This window comes from Heterocephalus glaber, unplaced genomic scaffold (assembly GCF_053883595.1).
Source record: "Heterocephalus glaber isolate CG9 unplaced genomic scaffold, H.glaber_assembly_v1.0 deba00000809, whole genome shotgun sequence".
NCBI classification, from domain to species: Eukaryota; Metazoa; Chordata; class Mammalia; order Rodentia; family Bathyergidae; genus Heterocephalus; species Heterocephalus glaber.
In genome coordinates, this window is record NW_028258163.1 from 359,284 (window position 1) to 384,733 (window position 25,450).

Consider the following 25,450-nt stretch of genomic DNA (forward strand, 5'->3'; position numbering starts at 1 on the left):
ACTATGCTGGGGTCTGGTTAAAATTTTTTCTAGGTAATGAATATTTTCCAATCACAAGTTATTCTTTTGAAATTATCCAGCAATTGTTCATTAAGACATTTCTTGCCGGGCCAGGGATTTAGCTCAGTGGTACCATGCCTGCCTTGAAAGCGCAAGGTCCTGAGTTTGATCCTCAGTACCTCCCCCCAATTTTTTCTTGTCATCTTATTCATTTTCTCTTTTATAAAATGGAAACAATGGAGATTATATGATTGAAAATAAGTCAAATGTATAGTACTAGAAAGCATTTAGGACAGTGCCTTGCACATATAGTAAGTACTTAATAAATGACAACTGTACATTAACATCACTTTAACTTTTTCCATATTCAGATAAATGTAAAGAAAATAAGTACTTTATTTTTGAAAAGAATAGTTTGGGGTTGGCTTTCTGAAGTCAACAGATAGAGAATTAGCCTCACTAGAAAACCATCATGAAACTTTTTACTCAGTGCTTTGTAACATGTGGTTGAATTATGTATCAGTATTCAGGTGAGCATAGACATTTAACCCTTTATTTTAGAATTTCAGTGACTTGCAAAAAATATCAAGAGATTGAATGCAATTATTTATTGAAATGCTATCACACCAGTGTAGTTCTGTGAGGTGAAGCTCTTTGGAAATTCAGGTTAAGAAAATTTCTGGTTAGAACTGTGTCCTCCCCCCAGGACTGGGGATTGAAGCCAGGGTCTCCCACTAGGCACTGTACTACGGAGCTTGAGCTACATCCTCAGTGAGAAGTAATTTTTCCCCATTTTTAATGTTTGTATTATGAAGTAATGAGCTGTATGTCTCTTTAAGCGTTCAAGTAGATGTTAGATTACTTTTTCTCAGGAATGTTCTCTGAGGTACTGTGTTTTGCTTTGGCTGGGAGGGATGAATTAGGTCTTTCAGCTTTGATGTTTTTGAGTTTTAGAAAAAGTGGGGAAAGGGCCAGGTGTGATGGCACATGCCTATAATCCCAGCACTCGGGGAGGCAGAGGCAGGAGGATTGCCTCGAGTTCAAGGGTAGCCTGGGCTACATAGTGAGTTCAGGGCCATCCTGAACTGCAAAGCGTCTCAAAAAACCAAACCAAAACAAAACAAAATGAATGGGGAAAGGGCATGCATAGACTTTTAATGAAACAGAAGCTAGAGGTAGTTTATAGAATGTGTAATACACAACTTAAAATAATTTTAACTTTCAGTTACAAATTTTTTTTTTTTTGGTACTGAGGATCGAACTCCAGTCCTTGTGCTTGCACAGCAGGCGGCAAAACCACTGAGCTAAATCCCTGGCCCTGTTACAAAATATTTTAAAATTAGAAATTAAATCTGATGAGTAAGATTCAATAATTTTTTTTTTTGTACGGGGGATCGAACTCAGAACCTTGGCACTCACCAGGCAGGCACGGCACCACTGAGCTAAATCCTCGGCCCAAGAGTCAATAATTTAGGTATTCTGTATGCTGCTGGTTGAAAGTACTTTTCTGGAAAGCTGTTTGTTATTATTTCTGGAGATAACTACCAAATGTGAATAGTTTTTTTTTAATGTAATTTACATTTTATTTTTTTCCCTCCAAATCTATTTTATTTAAGGAATTGACAAGCAAAATCAACATACTAAAATGGCAAACAGGGCCGGGGATTTAGCTCAGTGGCACAGCGCTTGCCTGGCAAGCACGAGGTCTTGAGTTTGATTACCCCTACCTCCCATAAATAAAAAAAATAAAATGACATGGCAAACAAAACATAACTACCAAAACTAATTCAGCACATGTGATCATAATATAAGCCAATTGAAGTTTAATTAAATATTTCACATTACATAGAAAGTAGGTTGTTCTACTTCCTCTTCAAAATATACAAGCTGACTTTGTTTCTTTGTTTTTTGGTACCGGGGATCAAACTCAGGATCTTGCTGTTGTGAGGCAGGCTCAGTGTCACTGAGCTAAATCTCTGACCCTGCAAGCTGACTTTTAAATTACATTTTTTACATGCTCTGATCACAAGTACTACATGTGACAATTTGTTCTGTACTTAGGTAGGTATGGTAATATTTTCATAAAGTTGGATGCTAAACACAAGGAAGTCACTACTAAGATGTACACAGTCACCTGAAGTACATTGCCTGCAACTATCGGAATATAGTTAAAACAGTTATATAAGAGCGAAATGAAAACCAACAAACAAATGCATTAGATATATGCACTCTGAAACAGTTCTTAAGCTCCAGAAGAGCAAAGCATCCTAGAGTTACTCTAAGAATAAATGTACTTTAAACATATATGTGCGTGTGTGTGTGTGTGTGTGTGTGTGTGTGTGTGTTATAGAAAATAAAAACAACAGGAAGATATTCCCTCCTAATGGAGTAATTTAGAGTTCCAAAAATGCAATTTTTTTTTTTTTTTGGTAACAGGGATCAAACTCAGGACCTTGTGCTTGCAAGGCAGGCAGCGGAACCACTGAGCTAAATCCCCGGCCCCAAAATGCAATTTTTACAGTACTCTAACAAGTAAAGTTTCAAAACCTGTTCACTGAACAGGTATATAAGGCAAAACTAATCATGCATCTCATCTTATTAAAATGATACATCTAAAGCTGTATCTATCCTGAACCTCTTTAAAAGGGCAAATTAATTGTTTTAGAATTCTTTTCATAAATGATCAAAAATACTAAAGGAACATAGGATTTACACTGTGAAATGGTGTTTTAAATTTTCTTATAATTTTTTCTGGATGTAGAAAATTCTATCATAGATTTGTAAATAATATTTGTATTTTAGAGTGTTTCTGCATGTAGAGGTATGTTTAACAGCATCTACATATACCTCAGAAACTGGTGTACATTGTAGTATACATATTATTTTGAGAGTTTTTTATTTAATACTTTCATGGAAAATGTGAACAGACTGTATACCCTATATCTGTATTTTTTAAAAACCTGAACATTTTTTTAAATACCCATGTAAAAATATATATTTATGTATAAGTAACAAGCGTTATTGTTTTATCATGATTAAATTGTTGTCAAATTAATGGACATAAGTGAAAAGATAATCACTTAATAAAGAGACATAAAATAATAAAATTCAAATAACCTGCACTGTGTATTACTAAGAAAGTGCTCACTTATAGAAGCACCAGATGAGAGTGATATCATGGAATATTGTGGATATACTTTTATGTATATCCTTAAAATACCTTTTATAATTTCAGTTTTAAATGTCACAGATTTTCAGCTAACATTTAAATTAGTTTTTTATTGTAAAATTTCAGTTATTAAAACATTTTCAGCAACCTGCTTGAAGAATAATCTTTCCTTTTGTGATATAATTATATCACTACATATTTATTAAAATTATGTTTGAGAAGTATACTGACCTTGAACACATTCAAATTCAAGATCAATATTATAGAATGCAGATTTGGAAACATTGAAATAAGCAAAATCTTTAAAGACCATGTGACAGTAAGGAAGAAACCTGTCTGGAATATTGCACAGTGACAGATTTGACATTTGACTCAAGATCAATAATGCTTGATCTACTATTTCTCACAAAAAACTGAGCCAAGTTAACAGCAGGAGGGAAAAGGAGCAGCAGCATTTCAAATGGCCACAGTTTGATCTGCATCAGACACCAGGTAGGTAGAAGAAAACTGCATTTTACTTCAGGTACAGTAAGTCTTTGAAATGAAGGCTCTGTTACTTTTCAAGACTGGAAAGATATCACAGTGTTAATTTTATATACAAAGTAGGATCTGTTCCAGTATACTTGAGTGAAGTAATTCACATATGGAGACTAGTTAATTTTGACCTCATGACAAAATCGTCCATATTTTGAGTAGGTTAACTTGTCGCCTTCTTCACAAACCACGTGAGCCATTTGCAATGTCTAATAAGTCTTTAATCCTACAGCCTCTCATGGTTCCCATCTCATTGCAGATAGCATCTTCTACTATTAGGTAGTTAGCCTTGTAGGATGTCAGAATTTTATAAATATCTTTGGCAGATCGCTTTGAACAGATTTGATAAATATTTTCATTTCTCTTGAGAAGATTGTCATCATTGTAGAGAGGCAAGCTGGTCACCATCCATCCAGTGCACAATTTAATCACTGCCATTAACTGTGGGCTTCCTGCAAACACAGCTGCCACTGGGGCTTATCTTTTTATCCAGGTCATAAGTTCCACTGTATCTGGGTCATAGAGTTCTTGTAGTTCCGTTAACTCCATCATTAATCTGGGAAAAAACTCTTTCCATAAACTGAGAACTATTATGGTGGGCACAGCCATGCTTAGAATAAGAGCCAACAATGTTGGGTGCACAGTTCTTAATTGAAGCCACTTGAAAAGTGTCGTCCAAAGTTCAGGAGAACACACACCAGATGCTGCCAACATGCACATGTAAGGAGTCCAAATGCATTTCAAGCCTTCTAAAACCATTGCAAGAGAACCCAATAAAATAGTGTGAATTATATGATAAATTATTTCTGTCCTTTCTCCAATTCGCCCACCTTTTGGAAAAACAATTTCTTTCAAGGACTTACCATTAATCCTCCTAAAAATAACTTGCATCATAGAAGACAAATGATTAATGCTAGAATATAGAATGATAATAAAAAAGACTGTGTCAATCGCAAAAGAAAATCCTGAGATGGTGTCTGGAGGGACTCCTGACACAGGAGCCAATTTGTCGTAAAATTCTTAGTCATATTGAGCCCAAATTTTACTTCAAGGAATTTGAGTATGTGCTCATTTTCTTTGTGTGGAACAAACATCTTTATTATAATATTCGATGTCACTGGCAGAGTACACACCAGGTAAAAGTTAATCGATTCTTTCATTATTTTAGCTACATAAGTTCTTTTCTTCCCATTCAGCTGAAGGCACTTTGTAAGCATTAAGGCTGCTACTAAACTTAATAAAGGAGATACTAATAAAGCTGGATTCTCAAACTGCAGTAAATATCCCAGAAACAGAGAAAATATGTAGATTTTATACACCTCATGGACCTTGTCACCTTGCTCCACTGAAAAGACATCTAGCAGGAACAGAGATACTGCTTGAAGAAACGAGATAGTGGCTGTACTCTCACATCATAAAGGTGTAAGTTGAAGCGCTCATCAATAGGTAGCAAAACCTCTCTGCATAAGTATTTAAGTTGCTTTTAAAATAGCTTGTAAGTGCAGCAACTTGGCATGCAAAATATGGCAGTCCCCAGTTTTCTCTTAAGGGAATGGAGTATTCAATTCTTGTTGTATCTACCCTGTTGTTAATGAACCATGCAACAGTAACCATTCCTGCTAGCCATGTTCCACTCATAAGCGAACTTGTAACAAATAAAGCAGTAACATATATTCCTTGCAATCCAAAACAATGCCAATATAGAAATACATAGGCTCAATAATCTACTCTCTCAAATGAGGGCACCTATAACATATCTTTATAATAGGAGTATTAATAGCACTCACCCTGAAATGTGATTTCCCATTCAAGTTCATTTTGGAGCTCTTTCAGGAATTGGAATGTCACTGATTTTCTCTTCTTTGGCAGATTCCTTATTTTCTGAAGACTTTGGCTTTTTTCTTTGGCATAGTTTTACAGCTGGACATTCTTCCTCTGCCATGTCTCTGCAACGCTGCAGTTGGCCTCTGGCTCCCGCGCGGCCCAGAGTCTCCCTCCCTCTGCATCGCCAAAGCCCTCGGCCACCCTGGGCCCGCTCCCAGCCCCGCTCCCCTGTAATTTACTTCTAAGAAACTTTTTTTTTCTTTTTTTGAGATAGGTTCTCATTGTATTACCCAGGCTGGTCTTGAGCCAGATGGTCCCTGGTCCATCTATCCTCCTACCTCAACTTTCTAAGTAGGTGGGACTATAGGTACACATTACCTCACTCAGTTTAAGAAACTATTTTAAAGGGATGGGACTCTAGTTCAGTAGTAGAGTGCTTGCTCAGTATATGCAATGCTCTGGGTTTCAATCTCCAGTAATGCAAAAAAAAGAGAGAGAAACTGTCTTAAGGGAAGAAAATTTATATAGTTATTCTATTTGAGGTGATGTTAGAAATTTTGAACAGTTTAATTTCTAAACCAGTTAATAAATATAGGGATTTGTCTATTATGTGACCATTACAAATTGAATTTTTAAATCACTGTGGTGGTACTTGCATGTACTCCCAGGTAAAGAGGGCTGAGGCAAGAGGATTGTTGGATCCCTGGGGTTTGAGGCCAACCTGGGCATTATAGTGAGACCCTGACTTTAAATAAATAAATAAACAAACAAATCAACACCTCAGATTTTTGTTTGTTTTGAGACAGAGTCTCACTATGTAGTTCTGGCTGGCCTTGAACTCGATATGTAGTCCAGACTGGCCTGGAACATTGGGTGATCCTCCTGCCTCAGCCTCCCAAGTGCTGGGATTATAGGTATACGCCTCCTGGGCCAGTTCATAAAACCTTGTATTTTTAAAAGAAATAAGGGAAAAAAGGTAATACATGTAATGTGTCATTCAAAATTGATTAAAATATGTGCATTAAAACCGACATACCCATATTTCATTCATCTCAGGGTAGAGGAATTATGGGATCTTTTTTCATGCTTTAATGTGCTTTTAGTTTTAAAACAGTATATATTTTATGCCTGTAATCTGGGAGGCTGAGATAGGATCAAAAATTTGAGTCCAGACTAGCCAATCTAGCAACTGTTAAAATAAAAAATGTTAATAAGGCTAGGAATGTACCTCAGTTCAAAGGCCGTGAGTTCAATCCTCATCACCCCCCATAATATATATTTTATAATCAGAGAAAAGTGTCAATATTTCATCTGAAATAAGACTTTCAAAATTTTAGGGGATCAAGCCAAGCATGGTAGCACTGTAATCCCAGCACTTGGAAGACTGAAGTGGTTTCAGGTTTGAGGCCTGTCTGAGCTATATAGTGAATTCAAGAGTTCAAGGCCAGTGTGAACTACATAGTGAGACCTTGTCTCAAAACAAAAAAAAAATCAAAATTTTAGGGGATCAAGAATTAATTTTGTTTTATGTAGACTAAATTATGTATATGTTTCATTGGGTTCCTGTAAACCTGGCACATTATTAATATTCATTTATTTTTTCCCTCTGATTTTGAGTCATGTTTCTAGTCTCATAATTTTTTGTTGAAAATTGACTGTTTTAAGATAATATTGTAATCACTGTGGATTCAGAATGTTCCCCCCCTGCCAAAGTGGTTGGTCATAACTTCCTACAAACTATTTCTCCGTATTATGCAACCATTGATGTCTTTACTTATTTTTATTATTTTTTAAATTCTTTCATTTTGAAGCCTGATTTCTTTTCTTGGGCATACTCCTGAATCTGCATAGCCCAGGAATCATGTAAATATCTTAAGCATAGATCTTAGCTATAATATTTTGACAAATAGATCCATACTCTATCACATTTGAGAGCTTCCCTTCCTCTAAGGCAGCTTCTATTCTGATCTTTACTTTTGTTCCTTTTTTTTGTGTGCCGGAGATTGAACTCAGGACCTTGCACTTATGAGGCAGGCAGCAGCACCACTGAGCTAAATCCCCGGCCCTTTGAATTTTGTTCCTGATAAAATTTCTTCTTGGGCTGGGGATTTAGCTCAGTGGCACAAGGTCCTGAGTTTGGATTCCAGGTACCAGAAATATAAAATTTCTTTATTTTATTTTATTTTTGGTACCGGGGATCGAACTCGGGTCCTTGCGCTTGAGCAGCAGGCGGTGGAACCACTGAGCTAAATCCCTGGCCTAAAATTTCTTAATGGTATCATCAAAATGTATTTGTGTCTGCCATTGTACAGCATTGTGTGTGTGTGTGTGTGTGTATGTGTGTGTTTGATTCTTTTGTGTTGTTGATGTCAATAATTGTTACATTGTATGAAAACACCACTATCTTTATCTTTCTATAGATTGTAGTACAGAAATAGAAATAATACTGTATTGAATATGGCTTTTTTATTTTATTTATTTTTGTTGAGACAGGGTCTTCTGTGTAGTTCAGAGTGTCCTTGAACTCACTGTGTATGTAGCCCAGGGTGCCCTCAAAAGGCAGTCTTCCTGCCTTAGCTTCCCAAATGTGGGATTACAGGTGAGGGTCACCACACACAAGTGAATACAGCTTTTTTAAAAAAGTAAAAGTGTGTCGTGTACATGTTTATATTTGTCTTAGATAAAAACTCACAAGTGCAATTACCAGGTCAAAGAATTAAGTGTATTTACATTAGAACTTTGCCAAAAAACTTCTGTTCCTACTACTGTAGCAGAGCATGAGAGTTTCCTTGTTTCATCTGTTACTATTTTTGTCAGTCTTTTACACATTTGCCATTCAAGGAATGCTTTTATAGTTTTAACTTATACTTCTGATGAATATTGAGTATCATATTCTTATGGTTTTGCCATTTAGTTCTTTTTTTTTTTTTGTTACCGGGGATCAAACTCAGGACCTTGGGCTTGCGAGTCAGGCGGCAACACCGCTGAACTAAATCCCCAGCCCTATTTTGCCATTTAGTTTTTATGAAGTCTCTTAAGTCTTTTGCCCATTTGTTTTGTTTTGTTTTTTCATTTTTGGTACCAGGAATCAAACTCAGGACCTTGTGCTTGCCAGGCAGGTGCAGAGCCAGTGAGCTACATCCTGGGCCTTTCTGCCCATTTTAAAAATTAGCTTGGTTACCCATTTTATGGCATTGTAGGACTTCTTTAAATGTTCTAGATAAAGTCCTTTGTGAAATACGTATTTTGCGAATGTTCTGTCAGGTGCTTGCCTTCCTAGTTGTTTTCTTAGTGGTGCCTTTTGGTAGACAAAACTTTTTATGAAGTTAGTTATTCCACTCTTTTGTTCTTTGTAGATCACATGATCTGCAAAGAGAGTTTTGCCTTTTCTTTCTGATACGGTTTTCTTTATTTTTCAGGCCTAATTGCATGTTAGACTCTCCGGTGAAATGTTGAGAACAAGTGGTGAAGCAGGGTGTGATATTGTGTGCTTGTAATTCAGCACTCTGGGAGGCTGAGGCAGAAAGATCACAAGTTTGAGTCCAGTCTGGGCAATTTAGTGAAAACTTGTCTCAAAAAGAGAAAAAAGGGTTGGCAGGTAGCTAGGTTAGAAAGCCCCAGGTTTAACATAACGTGTTCATGACTCGTAGCTCAGTTAATAGGGCCATAATTTGTGTGTCTCACTTTTGGGTGGCTTGAACCACCAGTGGTACAGGCATGACTGTCCCATTGGACAGCTTCTTATTAATTTTATTACTAGTAAAAAGACCGATAAAAGTGATTAGATCTGTGGTTCAAGTTGGCAGGAATGTGTTAATCCCCAGTAATGAAAAGAAAAAAACAGTGGTGAGAGTTGAACGTCTTTGAACGTTGAGTGTTTTAACACATATGACGTGCTCTAAGTTTTTCATAGGTTACTTTTATCAGGTTGAGGAAGTTCCTTTCTATTCCTTATTTGTTGAAATTATGTTTATCGTGAAAGGATTTGATTGAGTGCTTTTTCTGTGTCAGTTAAAGTGATCATACAGGTTTCTTCCTTTATCCTGCTAATATTGTATATTATCAGTATCTTTTTGTTTTATTTTGTGGGGATAAGGTGCCAGGGATCAAACCCAGGGCTTCAAGCACACTAGGCTTGCTTTGCCACTGTTATATTCCCACCCCCTGATTTTTTAATTTTGAGCCACCTTTGCGTTCATAAAGGATATTGATGTGTGGCTTTCTTGTCTTGTGATGTATTTATCTGATTTTGGTATACTGATAAGGTTGGTCTCATGGAATGTGTTGGGTAGTGTTTCTTACTAATTTTTTGGAGGCATTTAGGAAGAAATGGTGTTAATTTTTTAAATATTAGGGGGAATTATCGGTAAGGCCATCTATCTGGTCCTGGCCTTTTCTTTGTGGGAAATTTTTCTTTCTACACATGTTTTCTTTTATATAAGCAGAAGGGGGTAACTGAGAGAGGGAAGGGAGATGATAGGAAACCAGGAGTAGACTTCTGAAGATGGGGAAGAGACCAGCGGGAAGGGGGAGGGAAGGAAAAGGAAGTGGGCTGGGGATTTAGCTCAGTGGTTCAGCCGCCTGCCTCGCAAGCGCAAGGTCCTAATTTCAAAGCCCCCTGGCCCCCACAAAATTTTCTGTCCATGATTGGTTAAACTTGCAAATACAGAGGTCAGAGTATACTTTATAAAAGTGAAAGAAAGATAGTTAAGTGATGTAGCTTAAGTATAACCAAAGTTGTATTAAAATTCAAATCTTAGTCTTTGTATTTTTTTTCACAAATTATAATTCAGTCTGTGACCTTAATTTTCTATGTGTTGTAGCAGTCTTGTCAGCCATTAATTTTATCATCTGTAAAATGAGAGAGTTCAAGTAGATAGCCTCATTTTTTTCCCCCTTACATAAATCCAGGCTTTTTTGTTTGTTTTTGACTGTGCTGGGGATCAGACTCAGAACCTCACACATGCAAGGCAAATGCTTTACCACTGAGCCATATCCACAGCCTATTCATCTAGTTTTTTGTTTTTGTTTTTGTTTTGTTTTTTGGTACCGGGGATCACACTCAGGACCTTGCACTTTCGAGGCAGGCGGGGATCACACTCAGGACCTTGCACTTGCGAGGCAGGCGGGGGAACCACTGAGCTAAATCCTCTGCCCTTATATGGTCGTTGATTGTTGAACTATGTCTATGAATTTGATTCATTCATTGAATGATAGTTTTTCCCATTATGTTTTAAGGGCAAAATCCTTCCCAACCTTTTTTACTACTTATTGTGTTTACCTAGCTCAGTGCTTCAAGTATGGTTAACTGCTCAATAATTTGTAGAATAAAGGAGTGATTAACAAATGATAACAGTGGCATAGGTGTTACAGGCGGCATAAGATTGTAGGAAGAATATGCATACTCTTTGGATCCTTAGTTTAGATCATAAGATACAATATTTTAGAGGTTGTTGAGAGGATAACTTGAGATAGTAAAAAGTAGAAAACCTTTTACTTAAAATATTAATTTCTTCTTTTTAATTTCTTATTTCAGTCTGCTTAAAGACCAACATTTTTTTAATCAGTGTATTTTTTTATCATATAAGCTGGGCATATTTATGTACACTAGGTTGAATTTTAATAAGCTTTATTTTTTCTCTTAAAGTTTTACATGTGGCACCCATAAAAGATGAGACTGAGAACACGAAAAGCTTCTCAGCAATCCAGTCCAATCCAAACACAGCGCACTGCCAGAGCCAAAAGGAAATATTCAGAGGTTGATGATAGCCTGCCTTCACGAGGAGAAAAACCACCGAAGAATGAGACCGGCTTATTGTCTTCAATTAAAAAATTCATTAAAGGAAGCACACCCAAGGTAGTAGTTTTGCCATATACTTACACTTTTTAAAAAAAGAGATTTAGATTGTATTCTCTAAGCATGTATACATGAAAAATTGATATTGACAAAAGTCACTTGTAAGGGGATATCTGCATTTTGCTATTACTTTACTTTTAGGATTATCACATGCAAAATATTTAATGGAGGTTGAAGGTGAACATTATTCTATTGAACTAATGGGGAACAAAAGAAAAAGTTTCCTTTTTTTAATTTGACTTGTATTTTTTTAACTTGTATTTTCTTACATTTCAAAGAAAAAGTTTCCTGTTGATGTTCATTTGCTGTATCTTTAGGTTATTTTTTTGTCTATCAGAATTCTAATGTTATTGTAGAGTGAAATTATTACTCAAAGAGAAAACAAAATTATTTAAAGAAAGAATGGACACTGACATTAAGTTTATTATTTGATAAGTAGAAAAATTATTGTTGACTTAGGTGGTAGATTTTGTTGTAAAAAAATTAATACAGTTTAGTAATCATGATCAAGATTTTGATGTATTCTGTGTTTATGTAGGATTTGGTGCTTCTTTGTTTGTTTGTTTGTTTGTCTTGAGACAGGATCTGCATATGTGGTTCAGGCTGGCCTTGAACTCACTTTAGCCCAGGCTGTGCTAAAACTGCCTGCAATCTTCCAGCCTCAGCCTCCAGAGTGCTGGGATTATAGGCGTGCACCACCACACCCAGCCTTGGTACTGTCTTTGTGTGTGATTTCTTTTGTCAATTTTGTTTCTTTGAGTAATTTTGTCTTATTCTGCAAGTATTCTAGTGGAAAATTAATCATGTGATAAAGATCAAATTTCTTCCAGAAACATGAATTCCCATCTCTTTAAATTTCTAGTGAGTTTTCATTGGCCTCTGTTGATGGAGGTTACTATTTAGTAGCTCATTCTCCTGCACACAACTGTAATTGTTATTCTTAGTAGTAATTCATAATTACTCTTTATTTTCTCATATATTCTTTTTCAGTATTCTTTCACTAGAAGACAGATGCTGTGATTCCTTAAATGTGCAAATGCAAACCCCTAGTCATTACCTAGCCTGAATATTTCTAGATTTTATTTTATGATGCTTGTGATACATATATGTCTAAGCATCTTGGTTACTTTTTTCTTACTCATGCAATATAACAACTAGAAATGAAATTAAATTTTTCCTATGTCTTTTGACTTCTGCTCATATTATTTCCTCTGAGCTTCTATTAATGGGACTTCGTGTTGTACTTTTTCCTAAACCTTTAACTGTTAGTTCAATCTTTGTTGGTCAGCAAATTTTTTCACATGTCAATTTAAAACACTCAGGATCTTTGTATCGAAATTTTAGTCAAAAAAGAACCATTTTAGCCAAAATGTATTAATATCCGCCCACTCAAAGATGTTAGGTAAATAGGAGAATGAAAAATATGTTTGCAAATTAATTTATTAATTAATAGTTTGGGGTTAAGGTTTTTCCTATAGCTACACATTCATTTAGTTGTACTGATACTCAACTTGGTTTTCTTTATCATATTCTATAAAATTGTTATGGAAATTAGTACTGTATTTAAATGCAACACTGAAATCATGGTACATTGGGTCTTTTCCCAGTCTACTGACCCTGTGTTAAAAGTAAAAAGTTTGTCATGTATAAGTTGTAATGTCCTCTAATTAATGTTGCTGTTTTATGTACATCATCATAAACCATCTTCTCATATTCTAGTTATCTTACATGATGCTTACTTATGTATGCATCTTAAATACAGTATCTTTTTTTCAGAACTTGAAAAGTTCACAGCTGATACTGAGGTGCTTTATATTTAGCATTTTCTTAATTTTTATGACCATCTTTTGATATTTTATGGAAGAGAAAACTAAGACTTAGTGGACATAGGTAAATATTGTCAATACCAGTAATTATAATAATAAATAACTTGCCTAGGATAAAAAATTAGTAAGGAACATTGTAACAGTCACTGATACTTATGGAACAGTTACTATATGCTAAGAGCACTTCTGAGCGTTTTCAAATCTGATAATTTACTTAAGCCTTACAAACAAAGTAGGTCCTATCATCGCCATATTACAGGTAAGGAAACAGGCACAGGGAGGTTAAATAACTTGTGGAAGATTACTTAGCTTTAAGTGGCAAGAATGGAACTCAGTTATCCTGGTTTCAGAGCATACACTTTTGTTTTGGTACCAGAGATCGAACTTGGGTCCTTGCGCTTGCAAGGAAGGCAGCGGAACCACTGAGCTAAATCCCCAGCCCAACATACATGTTTAACAACTGTTATTATAGCATCTCTAGTGACTGACAGTGCTAGCCCCTTTTTTAATTTTTAATTTTAAGACAGGTTCTTGGTAAATTGCCCAGCCTGGGCTCAAGCTTGTGATCCTGCTGCCTTGGCCTCTCAAGGTGCAGGGATTACAGGTGTGCCAACCTCATCTGGCCCTACTGTCCTTGGTGTCTTAAACTCAAGTATATTGAACTCCAATACCTGTGCTATTTCTCCTTTATTATTCTGTCTCCAAAATAGCTAGATACTGCCTTTACTTAATAAGTGTAGGGATAGTAAATCTCTTGTGTGGAAATTATTCTTGGTGAAAGTAAAAAAAAAGATTGGTTCTTCTTTTGCTTTCCATTTTGTCATCAATTTATATTGTCATCAGCTTAAAGCTTGAAACTTGTTCTTTTCATAGAAAATTTTTTTCTGTAATATTTTGTGCATTTGCTGTCTTTAGTCCTTTTGACTAGATGATAGACCACTCTTTATTTTTTACTAGTGTCCTTTTCAAACCTAATTGAGTTACTCATCTCTATGTGCTGCCACCTTTGGTTTCCTTGGTACTTTTCCTTTTCTTTTGGATTTGTATGGCTATGTGAGTAGACTTGAAAGATTCAGACAAGCATAAGCCTGGATTTTAGAAACTTCCTTGTCTGCTTTTTTAGCCTATTCTATTTGCCTTCTTTTACTGTTATCTAAGATCACATGGCTACTGGTGTTTCTTAATATATTGATTGCTTGCTTGCAGTACGGACTGGGTATTGAACCCAGGGTATTCACACTGAGCTACATCTCCTGCCCTTTTTAATTTTTTCCTTAAAAAAATTTTTTTTTTTGAGACAGGATCTTGATATGTAGTTCAGGCTGGTTTTGAACTCTTGGTAATCCTCCTGCCTCAGCTTCTGAGTGCTGGGATTACAGGTGTGCACCACCATGCCAAACTTTTTCTTTTTGTTTTGATACTGGACCTTGTTAAGTTCCCTTGGTGGAACTTGAACTTGCGATTCTACTGCCTGAGCCCTCAAAGTGCTGGCTAGTGTGTGTGTCACTATGCCCACCTTCTATTTTTATATTACCAATCAGGTTTCATCTGTACTCTCTTCCTGATATTGCCATAAATTAAGCATAAAAGTATTCAGGTTATCAAAACAAAGGTTGTTGGGCCTGGTATTTAGCTCAGTGTTACCGCACTTGCCTTGTAAGCGCAAGGTCCTGAGTTCGATCCCCAGTACCAAAAAACCAACCATAGGTTGTTGACTTATGAATATAAGGAGTATATACTTATATATATACTTATATATACTCATTTGCTAGGGCTGCTGTAATAAAATATCACACGCTGAGCAGCTTAAATAGTATTTTCAGAGCTGGGCATGGTGGCACACTTCTGTAATCCAAGTATGGGAAGTTGAGGCAGGAGTATGAGGAATTCAAGGCAACTTGTGCTACATAGCAAGTTGGAGGCCACCCTGGACTGTATGGTCATACCCTGTCTCAAAACAACAACAACAACTATAAGACTATTTTTCATAGTTCTTGGGGCTAAAAGTCCAAGATTAAGGTGTTGGTAGGTTTGATTTCCTTTGAGGACTTTTCCTTGATTTGTACTTTCTCTCTGTGTCCTCACATGGTCATCCATTGTCTTTGTTCTAATCTTCTCATAAAGATACCAGACATACTGTTTTAATAACCATACAAACAAATCCTTTGTAATTTAGTTACCTTTTTATTTTTTGTTTTTCTGTGACAAGGTCTTGCTATGTAATCCTGGCTGGCCTTGAACTTACAGCAATCCTCCTGCTTTAGCCTTCCTAGGTCAGGAATTACAGGCATGCCCCACCCCCCCAGCCAGTTACACTTTTAAAGACCCAATCTTCAAATACAGTCACATTGTAAGGTACTCAGAGTTAGGGCTTCAGTATATGATTGGGTGCATAGTTGGGGGAGTCACAGTTCAGCCCATAAAATAACAAAGCCACCTTTTCCTCTTCTTACTTAAGTACTGTTAGACTTTCATAGGTAAGGAACAATTTTTTATATGAGTGTAGTTCTAATGAAATTCTGAATATTCTTATCTTACATTAAATCGGTATCTGTAGACCTTTAAACTATGATAGGCATATGATAAACTATGACAGTGCATTTTATACTATATTATACATATTAAACAATTCTTTTATTGGTGCATATTAGTTATAGAGAATAATGGATTTCATTTTGACATACTCATTTATGCATACTTTGATCATTTCCATCTGCGCATTACTTGTCTTATCCTTTCCTGTTAATTAGGTTAATTGATACCTTCCTTGAAAGTCAAAAGAGCATATATATGTAGATCTTTTTCTGAAATGTATTCTGTTCAACTGAACTCTATATTTTTATTGGACCATCATTTTTACTGTATTTTTTTTAGTGAGTCTTGAAATGAGATAGTGTAAGTCATCTAGTTTTGTTCCATTTCAAGTTTGTTTTAAGGCTTCTATACTTTCATATAAATTGTAGAAGTAGCCCATTTCTCTTAAAAAGTTCATTAGAATTATAATAGAAATTCTACTGACTATATAGTAACCCTTGTTGCTGTTGTGAGGGGAAAAGGATTGCTTTCACCATTAGTATGAGACTAGCTAGATATTTTTTATAAGACTCCTCTACCAGTTTGAGGAAGCTTTCTATTTCTTATGTGTAAGAGTTTCTAATCATGTTGAATTTTGTTACAGGCTTTTCTGCTTCTTTCTAGGTCTTCTTCAGACTTTCTTTTATGTGAACTGTTTTTGAATGGAAAACCATAATTTGTATTGTTGGAGTTGATTTGTTGGGTTTTGTTTTGTTTTTTAGGATTTTTATGTCTGCTCAAGAGGGATTTTGGTGTGTAGTTGTCTTGATTTGCAATATTTTAGTTATGGGGATCAGGTTCATGCTGGTTATGAAAAAGTTGAAGACTTTGTTTTGTTTTGCTTTTTTTGAGGCAGGCTTTTGCTTTGTTGCCCAGAATGGCTGAGACTACAGGTGTGTGCCATCTCATGCTGTCTTGAGAATTGTTTATTTATGTTAACAGCAAGCCCTTTATGCTTGAAAATCAGTTGTGCTAGATAGAACACCCTGGGGTCACATTTTATCTTCTTGATTGCTACTCCATTTTCTTCTGACATAGAAGACATTGCTGTTTTATGTTTGATAATTTTTTTTTCCTCTATAAATGAGTTGATTTTGACTTTTTCTCAAGGATTTTGTTTCTTGAAATTTTTTTAGATTATGTCTTAGTATTGTTTTTTCTTGATTGATATTTTTAAGTAAATAGGATAATATTCTTTCAATATGTATTTCCAAATCTTTTTTTATTTGGAGTTGAGCAGATTTTGGTAAAAGGATACAAAAAGGCTGGTTGTGGTGGTGCACTCCTGTAATTCCAGCTACTTAGGAGGCTGAGACAGGAGGACTGCAAGTTTTATGCCGGCCTGGACAACTTAGGCCCCATCTCAAAATAAAATTTAAAAAGGGTTGGGGATATAGCTCAGTGAGAGTGTTCCTGGGTTCAGTCCCGAATAATGCATTAGAAAAAAGAAAGAGAGCAAAAACAGTCCTGTTTAAAACTTGACAAAGAACTCAAACAGGAGTTTAAAGAAAACATATAAATGGCAATAAAGCACATGAAAAAATGCTCAGCACCATCATTCAATAGAGAAATGGGTATCAACATTACAGTGATACAGCTTTTCACATGCTCCTGGTTAACTCTGGACAACATTTCAGTTAGATAGGAATAAGTTCAAAAGCTGTATTGTGCAACATAGTGACTGTAGTTAACAATGTTATGTATTCTTGGAAATCCCTGCGAGGATTTTAAGTGTGCTCACCACACACGCACATGCACACGCACACATATATGATATATTGCATGTAAATAGGAACAAAACTTAATGTCATTTCACTTCTAACCTTGGATCTCCTTTACTGTTGAGCTGGGCAACAATTCCTTTTTCCCAGTTTCATTTGTGGTTACTAAGTAGCCTGCCATGCTTTCCTGTTAGGTATTTGGAGCCTCTCCTATTCTCAGGTTTGTCACCCCCTCTGCATTGTTCTGCATTGGTATTTATGAGCATTTTTGTATAGTGGCTGTTGGTTTGTATTTATCTGCTTGGATTTTTAAATTTATGGAGGATATCTTGTTTTCTGGTTTTGCATTATTATCATTTGGTTTTTGTGGCCTCTTTAGTTCTATGACTGTGCTTACTTGAAGATTCAGATTTAAGAACATTACCTTCCCAGGACTTTCCCCCTAACACCTTACCTTACAGACAACTTTGAACAATACAAATTCCAGAGAAAGTACTGTAGTATTATTAAATTTAAGCAGCCTATTTACTAATGTAGAAATTTTATTTCTCCCAAGTTCCTTTTACTAAAATGTCCCCAAATTACAAACAGGCATGTGTCACTTAACAACAGAGACATGTTCTGAGAATTATGATGTGAGCCAATTTTGTCATGTGAACATGAGGGTATTTGCCACACTGCCTGTGTGGCTGAAGGGTTCACAGAGTGAGAGATGACGGAGAGAGGTTAAGAAAGACAAAGAGATATAATGAGCTATAGGTGGGGCCAGGTGGGGCTCTAGCTTCTGATGGGAAGAAAAGACCACCAAGCAAATGGCAGCACGTTTATTTATAGTGGCAGAGGTAGGGAAAGTTTAGGGGGAGTTAAAAGGGCTGGTCTGTAACCGGAACTAAGGTCTGCAGGACATCGTGTTTGATGTTTCTCTGACGAATGGGTGGGAAGGAAAACAGTCCTGTTCTCTGTTCTCGGCCAGGCCTTGCTCCACCATTCCCTCTTGGAGCCTGTTCTCCTCCAGCAGGGCCCTGCCTGGCTCTGCCTCATCCGCAGGAGGAGGCGAGTTAGGCCTGGCTATAGTAATCTACAGCATATCGGCCCAGCAGGTATTCACACAAACCTAGACATTATATGTCAGTCATTTTAGGTGACCTCTTGAGATAGAGTAAGAGAGCTGGAGGTATAGATCAGTGGTAGAGTGCTTGGACTGGCATGTGTCATGCCCTGGCCCCAACCCCTAGCACTGCAGAGAGAGACGTAGGTGGGGTGGGAGCAGGTAGGCATATGATAAACAAGATGTATGAGGCAACTGCTGGCGCAACAGGCTATTTTACAGTAAACTCTTTGTATTTTAAGAGTATACTCCTACTTTTGTCTTTGTTTTTGTTTGTTTCGGTTTGGTTTTCGAGGATGCGCCTCACTATGTAGTTCATGTCTCAGCCTACCAGGTACTGGGATTACAGGCATGTACCACCACGCCCGGCAAGAGTATGCCCTTAAGATAATTATAAAAATACAGCATATTAAATGTGTAAACCAGTAACATAGTGATTTATTATCATTATTAAGTATTAGGTAACGTATATAACTATGTATTATACTTTTATACAATTGACAGCTTAGTAGGTTTGTTTATATCAGCATAAACACAAAAGCATTAAGAATATTAACCTATGACATCAGCAATAGGAATATTTTAGCTCCATTATCTTTTGGAACCATTGTCATGTATGCTGTATGTCATTGAATTGTCGTTATGCACAGCGGCATGGCTAGTTGGATGTTCAAGAGATGGGTTGTTGATATGTTGTCTTTCAGATTTGAGTTATCAAACATTTCAATGCTTTATTCTGAAGAGTAGGATGGTCAGTGACTGCACTACGTTAGTTTTCTTCCTTTTTAGAGATGTAAGCTAAAGTACTTGAATGTTTTCTCAGTTAACCACAATATAGTCAGTTCTGTGTGGTACCTCCAAAGTATCAATTTACACAGCATTATTAAATAGGAAAATAGTATCAGTATGAATGGTGTGTTGGTTTATGCATGATTTTTCTCTAGACAAAAGGATTCTGAATAATAGGAATTTGATTTTATATTTCATCAGGAAGAAACATTCAGTTCATGTTCTGCATAGGCAAATGCCCCTTAACTTGTATTTCTTTATCTTATCTTTTTTTTTAAAATTAAAAATGATAACCTGCAGTGAGGGCTCCCTTCCCAGAGTGGTAGAGTCTAGCAGGAACTCTTCCAGTATGGCATTTGCATTTCCTTTTATGGGTATCTTTTTTTTTCTTTTTGAGTCAAGTTCTCATTATGCAGTTCAGGATGTGAACCCACTGTGTATCCCAGTCTGGCCTTGAATTTGCAGTGATCCTCCTGCCTTAGCCTCCTGACTACTGAGATTACATGTGTTTGCCACCATGCCCAGCTGGCCATTTTAACAACACCCTTACTAATTTAAATCTCCACCATAGAGGTCCTATAAATCCTTGTTTCTGCTTCATTGGTTTTGGTACCCTGAGGTAAGAGTGCAGCTAGCTACTTTTACTGCCACTCAAGAGTTGCTCAGATTATCCCTAGAGGACCCAGTCTTTGTTTTTGTTAGTGCTGTTAGTTACAAAGTTACAGGAGTATTAAGTAATCTGTCCTAACATTCTCCTCTCACCCTTTCTGGACCCATTTTTTTCCTTAAGCATTGTTACTTTTAGTATTGCAGAATGCAGGTTCTCAGGAATGTATATTTATGTTTATAGCGACTGTAGTAAATTTCTTCCAGAGGAGGCTGGAATTTAAGCTTAAATTTAAGCTTTGCTGTATTTATGTTTTTGAAGGACTTTATAAAGAGAGCCCTGTTTTTTCTAGTGGAAATTCCATGTTTCAGAAGCTTCCTGCTTGCCATTTTATTTTATTTTATTTATTTTTGAGACAGAGTCTCACTATGTAGTTCATACTGGCCTTGAACTCACTATGTAGCCCAGGCTGGCCTCAGTGATCCTTCCTGTCTTTGCCTCCTGAGTGCTGGATTATAGGTGTGTGCCATCACGCCTGACCATCGCCATTTTAAAATACAGGGGAATATTAAACAGTAAAAATTTTGTTGTAGATTATTGAGACTATTTCGTGCGGTAAAACTGTCTTGTTTGGTTGGAGTACCCTAAAATTAGATGAATTGCTATGCAAAAGTATAAGTGTATATTGAATATTTGCAGTAATATCTTCTGTTTTGTATTTCTGCCGTTTATAATGCCATCGATTATTTAAAAAATAAAATAATACTCAATCTCTCAAAAATGCAGAACAGTATATTGTATTAGTTGCTGTGGGGTAAAACATCAAATACAGAAAATCAAGAAGTTACTGCAGTCAAATAAGAATGTTGATGTATATAAATTGCATAGAGTTATAGTTTTGAAAATATAATCCTTTTCATTCTGTTTCAGGCAGTCTCAAATCAGCAAGGAATTATAGGGTAATATTATAATAGTATAAGAAAAAGACTCATGCAATAGGTGACTAGAAAATTTTACAAATGAGAAAAATAGGATTGGGGGTATAGCTTAATAATAAAAGTGCTTGCCTAGCAAATGTGAACCCCCTGGATTTAATCCCCAGCACTGTAAAACAAACAGATAGAAAGAAATAAATGAGGCTAATGCTTAGAACTATATTATTTTAGTCAGTTACACTGCAAGAGTAGTATCACCTGGTCCTGTGGATTGCCCCAAATAAGGCAACAAATAGAGAGCTTTGAGTCCTTGGTGTTAATGTGGATATTTAAATAATTGAGGCAGTAGAGATGCGGCAGTTGGCAGGCCCTGTTTTTTTATTTTTTATTTTTTGGTACTGGGGATCGAACTCGGGTCCTTCCGCTTGCGAGGCGGTGGAACCACTGAGCTAAAAATCCCAGGCCCAGGCCCTGTTTTTTGAAAGTTGAGCACCAGCAAGTTCAGTGAGACTCCTTCTCCTACCCTTAGTGCTTAAGGAAATAATCTCTTTTCCTAAGAACAGTTCTAAAAGTAAGGGAAAATAGGCTGAAAATTCAGAATACATTGTACAATTCAGTATTTCCATAGCTTGGAAAATTTAGCAAAGACTCAGAAAAGGATCTGAATTGTGGGATGTCAAAATTATGGGGATGCTGTAGTTGCATATAGTTGCATACTGTAACTTCATCGATACTTTTAAAACAAAAATTTCTTGTTTTTTTAAGTTTACACTCTTTGATATTAATTGCATTTTGTTTCTCCAGGATCTGAAAAACAAGAGAAAGTATACCATATTTTATCATTTAAAACAATGTAACATTAAGGAAGAATGAGTGTGCTCAGTGCATGTTTTTTCCTCTTATATCTTAAGGAAGAGAGAGAAAATCCTTCGAAACGAAGTAGAATTGAACGTGATATAGATAATAATTTGATCACATCAACACCAAGAGCAGGAGAAAAGCCTAACAAACAGATATCTCGAGTAAGACGGAAAAGTCAAGTAAATGGAGGTTTGTTAATATTTAGATACTGTTTTACCTAGGTAAAGGACAGATCTCACTGACATGTTCCTTATCTGTTTTTAAAAATCTGCTTTGAGCAATTTTTGCCCTATTTTTATAATCTTTTATATTCAGTATTCGTAGTATAAAGTGAAGTAAAAATTTGTCTTCCACAAACATTTTACCTCAAGTCAAACTAAAGGCACAGTAACTGTTTAGCATAAAAATATAAACAGATTGGGATGTAGTTGTATTGCTCAGTGGTAAAGCATTTGCCTAGAATCGATGGAGCCCTGGGTTCAAATCCCAGCACATACATGCACACACACTGATGTATGCATCGACATTTTTTTAACCTCTAATAACCACATTTCTTAGAGCAGTAATAATTGTGACTTAATTTGAGATATGTACAAAAACTTGTTTCTGGATCATGCTATGAGGGCTCAAAAAGGTATAGTACTTAGGTCATTTAGTCCAGTAATTTTAAACTAGGAGTGTTATTGTTCCTGTGGGATATTTATCAATATCTGGAGACTTTTATAGCTGACATACCCTGTGGCGGGGTTGCATAAGCATAAGTAAGGGGTGCTAGCAAGCATCCTATAGTGCATAGTACAGATCATCACAGCAAAGAATTATCAGGCCCAGTATTTACCGAATAGCTGAGAAGCTCCTCAAAGTCTACAAGGAGAAAAACATTAAGGACAAGCAGAGAAGCTATAAATATAAAGAACAACACTTCAGAGCATGGAGTTGTCTTTTAATTAAAGCTGTCTTCATAGGTCAGCAGCAACCTTGTGTTGTGTCTCCCATCAGTAGAGTAATATATTGTTATTACTTGAAGTGACTAGTGTGGTCAAAAAAGGAGACTGAGATGGGCAAGGACACAAGACAGGAGAGAAAAGAGAGAAAGAAACAAGTTTTAAAAAGTTTAACAAAGAAGGAAAGAAATGTAGTAGTCACCCAGTTGATTTCATTTTTATATTTCTTCAAAAAAAAACACCAAACTATGAGAATGTTTACTTTCAAGATGCTGGACATGGTGATGCAGGCCTCCAATCCTAACACACAAGGGGCTGAGGCAGGAGGATTGCCACAAGTTTGAGGCCAGCCTGAACCATATAGCGAGACCCTGTCTCAAAAAAAAAATTTTTTTTACTGTACTTACAAGAAACTTATAAGTAACTGAGTAGTCTTCATAACCACTCTGAGATGGCACCTCAGTATCAATGAGTATTTTTGTTTGTGTTCTGGAGGAGGTGGTGCTGGGAATTGAACCCAGGGCCCCACTCATACTAGACAAGGGCACTACCACTGAGATCTTCAACCCTCATAAGTAATTTTTGATTCTGCTGTGTATTGTCTTCCATAGAGCTATGTTGCCTCTAGTCATATAACTGTCATTCATTAGAAATAGATGTAAGGGGAAGTTTTATGATGGAGGTAGCACCCCCAAATGCAAACAGAAACAGAGTCTTCCATTCTGTTTTTGATACTGATAACTTGTTAGCTTACTTACAAAGAATTTGCTTCACTTTCTTTATTTTTGTTGTTGTTGGTACCAGGGATCGAACTCAGGACCTCATGCTTGCCAGGCAGGCGCTGTCACTTTCTTTTATACTATGTTGATTTGAAAATTTTCAGTGATTTTAAATGTAAGTGTAAGTTGGGAAAACTCAGTAAATGTTAGCCTTTCTAAATTATTACAAATACAATAAGATCACATGATTTAGAATTGATTTATTTCATGATTTCTTTCCCCCTTTTTTGGCGACAGGGTCTTGCTATGTAGTTCAGGCAGGCCTTGACCCTAGAACTCACCAGCAGTCCTCCTGCCTCAGCCGCTGGAGTGCTGAGATTACAGATGTGTGCCCCCACACCTGGCTATTTCATGATCTCTTAGTAGCACTTCTGAACATTAACATTAATCAGTTTTCATGAAGTGATTTTTGGAGGTGTTTTTAAAATGAATATTTACAACACATTTCTAAAAGTGTTTTGTAGATCACAAAGTTGTTGTTTTTCTTTCTTAGAAGCTGGTAGTTATGAAATGACAAGTCAGCATGTAAAACAAAATGGAAAATTAGAAGATAACCCTTCCTCTGGCAGTCCTCCAAGGACAACGTTGTTGGGGACCATATTTTCTCCTGTCTTCAACTTTTTTTCACCAGCAAATAAAAATGGTAAGTGTAAGTCATTTTTATGTAGTCAAGTATTAACTAGAATTTGAGTTTCAAAAATTCAGTTTTTCTAGTTTTTTGAAAAGTCTTTTAAAATTTACTACATATTTTGTTAGCAACTTAGATTTGTGTATAATTTCTTTAAAAATACGCAATTCTGAAACATTTTTTAAATAACTGAAATAAGTTATGTTTAATTCTGTTGTAGTGAACTCTCCTTTCATTATCGGAAAAGCTAGATTTAAAACTGGATTGGAAGGACAAGTTTTAGTTTTACTATCTTGGGATGACATATAAAACTTTTTTTCTCTTGGCGGTACCAGTGATTGAACTCAGGACCTTGCACTTGCCAGGCAGGTGCAGTGCCACTGAGGTACATCCCCGGCCCTGATGTATAAAACTTAAGAGAAATATTTTCAGTATTCTTGGTTGTTGGAATTAATTGAAAATCTTTAAGCTAAAACCGTAAGTTTTTTGTGTTTTTTACCACCCAATTTATCATCATTTGATGATTCCTCCCCAGGAATTTTTAATCTAGATAAATAGTAATTCACTTAATTAGAATTTTAGGTAAATAGTAAAGCTTCCCTAATTCAAGTGATTTAAGGTATTTTGAGACAGTTGTTGAGCACATGGAAAAGAATCACTATATGGTTGTTGTCTGGATAAATTCTAATCTTAATCGTGTTTCTAGATAATAGTACAATTTTTATAAGACATAATGGTATAACGTAAAATCAGAATGTCTTCAGGGAAAAAACACTGTAATGTATATTAGCACCTGAAAGGACTATAGAGTCCTATAAAAGAAACAAAATAAATAAGTGCTTTTAAGTTTTCAATCTTACCTGTATCTCCTAGACATATACGAACATATATTAATATCTTGTAGAACTAGATGCTAGTGTATTGGAATTGTTGGCATAAACGAAAGAGAATAGACTTTGAAGTTAGATAAACATGTTTTAAAATTCTACTTCTGGGCTGGGGATGTAACTCAGAGGCACTGTGCCTGCCTGGCAAGTGCAAGGTCCTGAGTTCGATTCCCGGTACCAAAAAATAAAATACAATAAAATTCTACCTTTGCCACTCTTGAACCACATTACCTTTCACAACTTCTTTAAATTCCAGGGCCTCTTAATCCATGAAATGGAATAATTATATTTAAATGTTAGGAGTGTTTTGAAGATTTCAGTTTATACAACATATATTTATTGAACATCTGTAGTGTTCACCATTAGTCAATGAAGACTTGAAAATGAATAATAACACATGATCCTTG

At 36.1% G+C, this 25,450-nt stretch overlaps 1 protein-coding gene and 1 pseudogene across 5 annotated transcripts in view; one reads left to right on the forward strand and one right to left on the reverse strand.

Annotated features, from left to right (window-relative positions):
* The window catches only part of Ctdspl2 (CTD small phosphatase like 2), a 76,280-nt gene that overhangs the window by 16,452 nt on the left and 34,378 nt on the right, over positions 1-25,450 (forward strand). For 4 of the 5 annotated variants that reach the window (XM_004861722.3, XM_004861724.3, XM_021241756.2 and 1 more), the window contains exons 2-4: positions 11,175-11,384; positions 21,856-21,994; positions 24,022-24,171. In XM_004861722.3, coding sequence (XP_004861779.1) covers positions 11,199-11,384; positions 21,856-21,994; positions 24,022-24,171 — 475 coding nt within the window. In that variant the 5' untranslated portion in view covers positions 11,175-11,198. The remainder of the gene's footprint in view (positions 1-11,174; positions 11,385-21,855; positions 21,995-24,021; positions 24,172-25,450) is intronic. The other variant, XM_021241758.2, reaches the window with a different exon arrangement.
* LOC101703097 (putative C-mannosyltransferase DPY19L4 pseudogene) lies at positions 3,123-5,645 on the reverse strand (annotated as a pseudogene).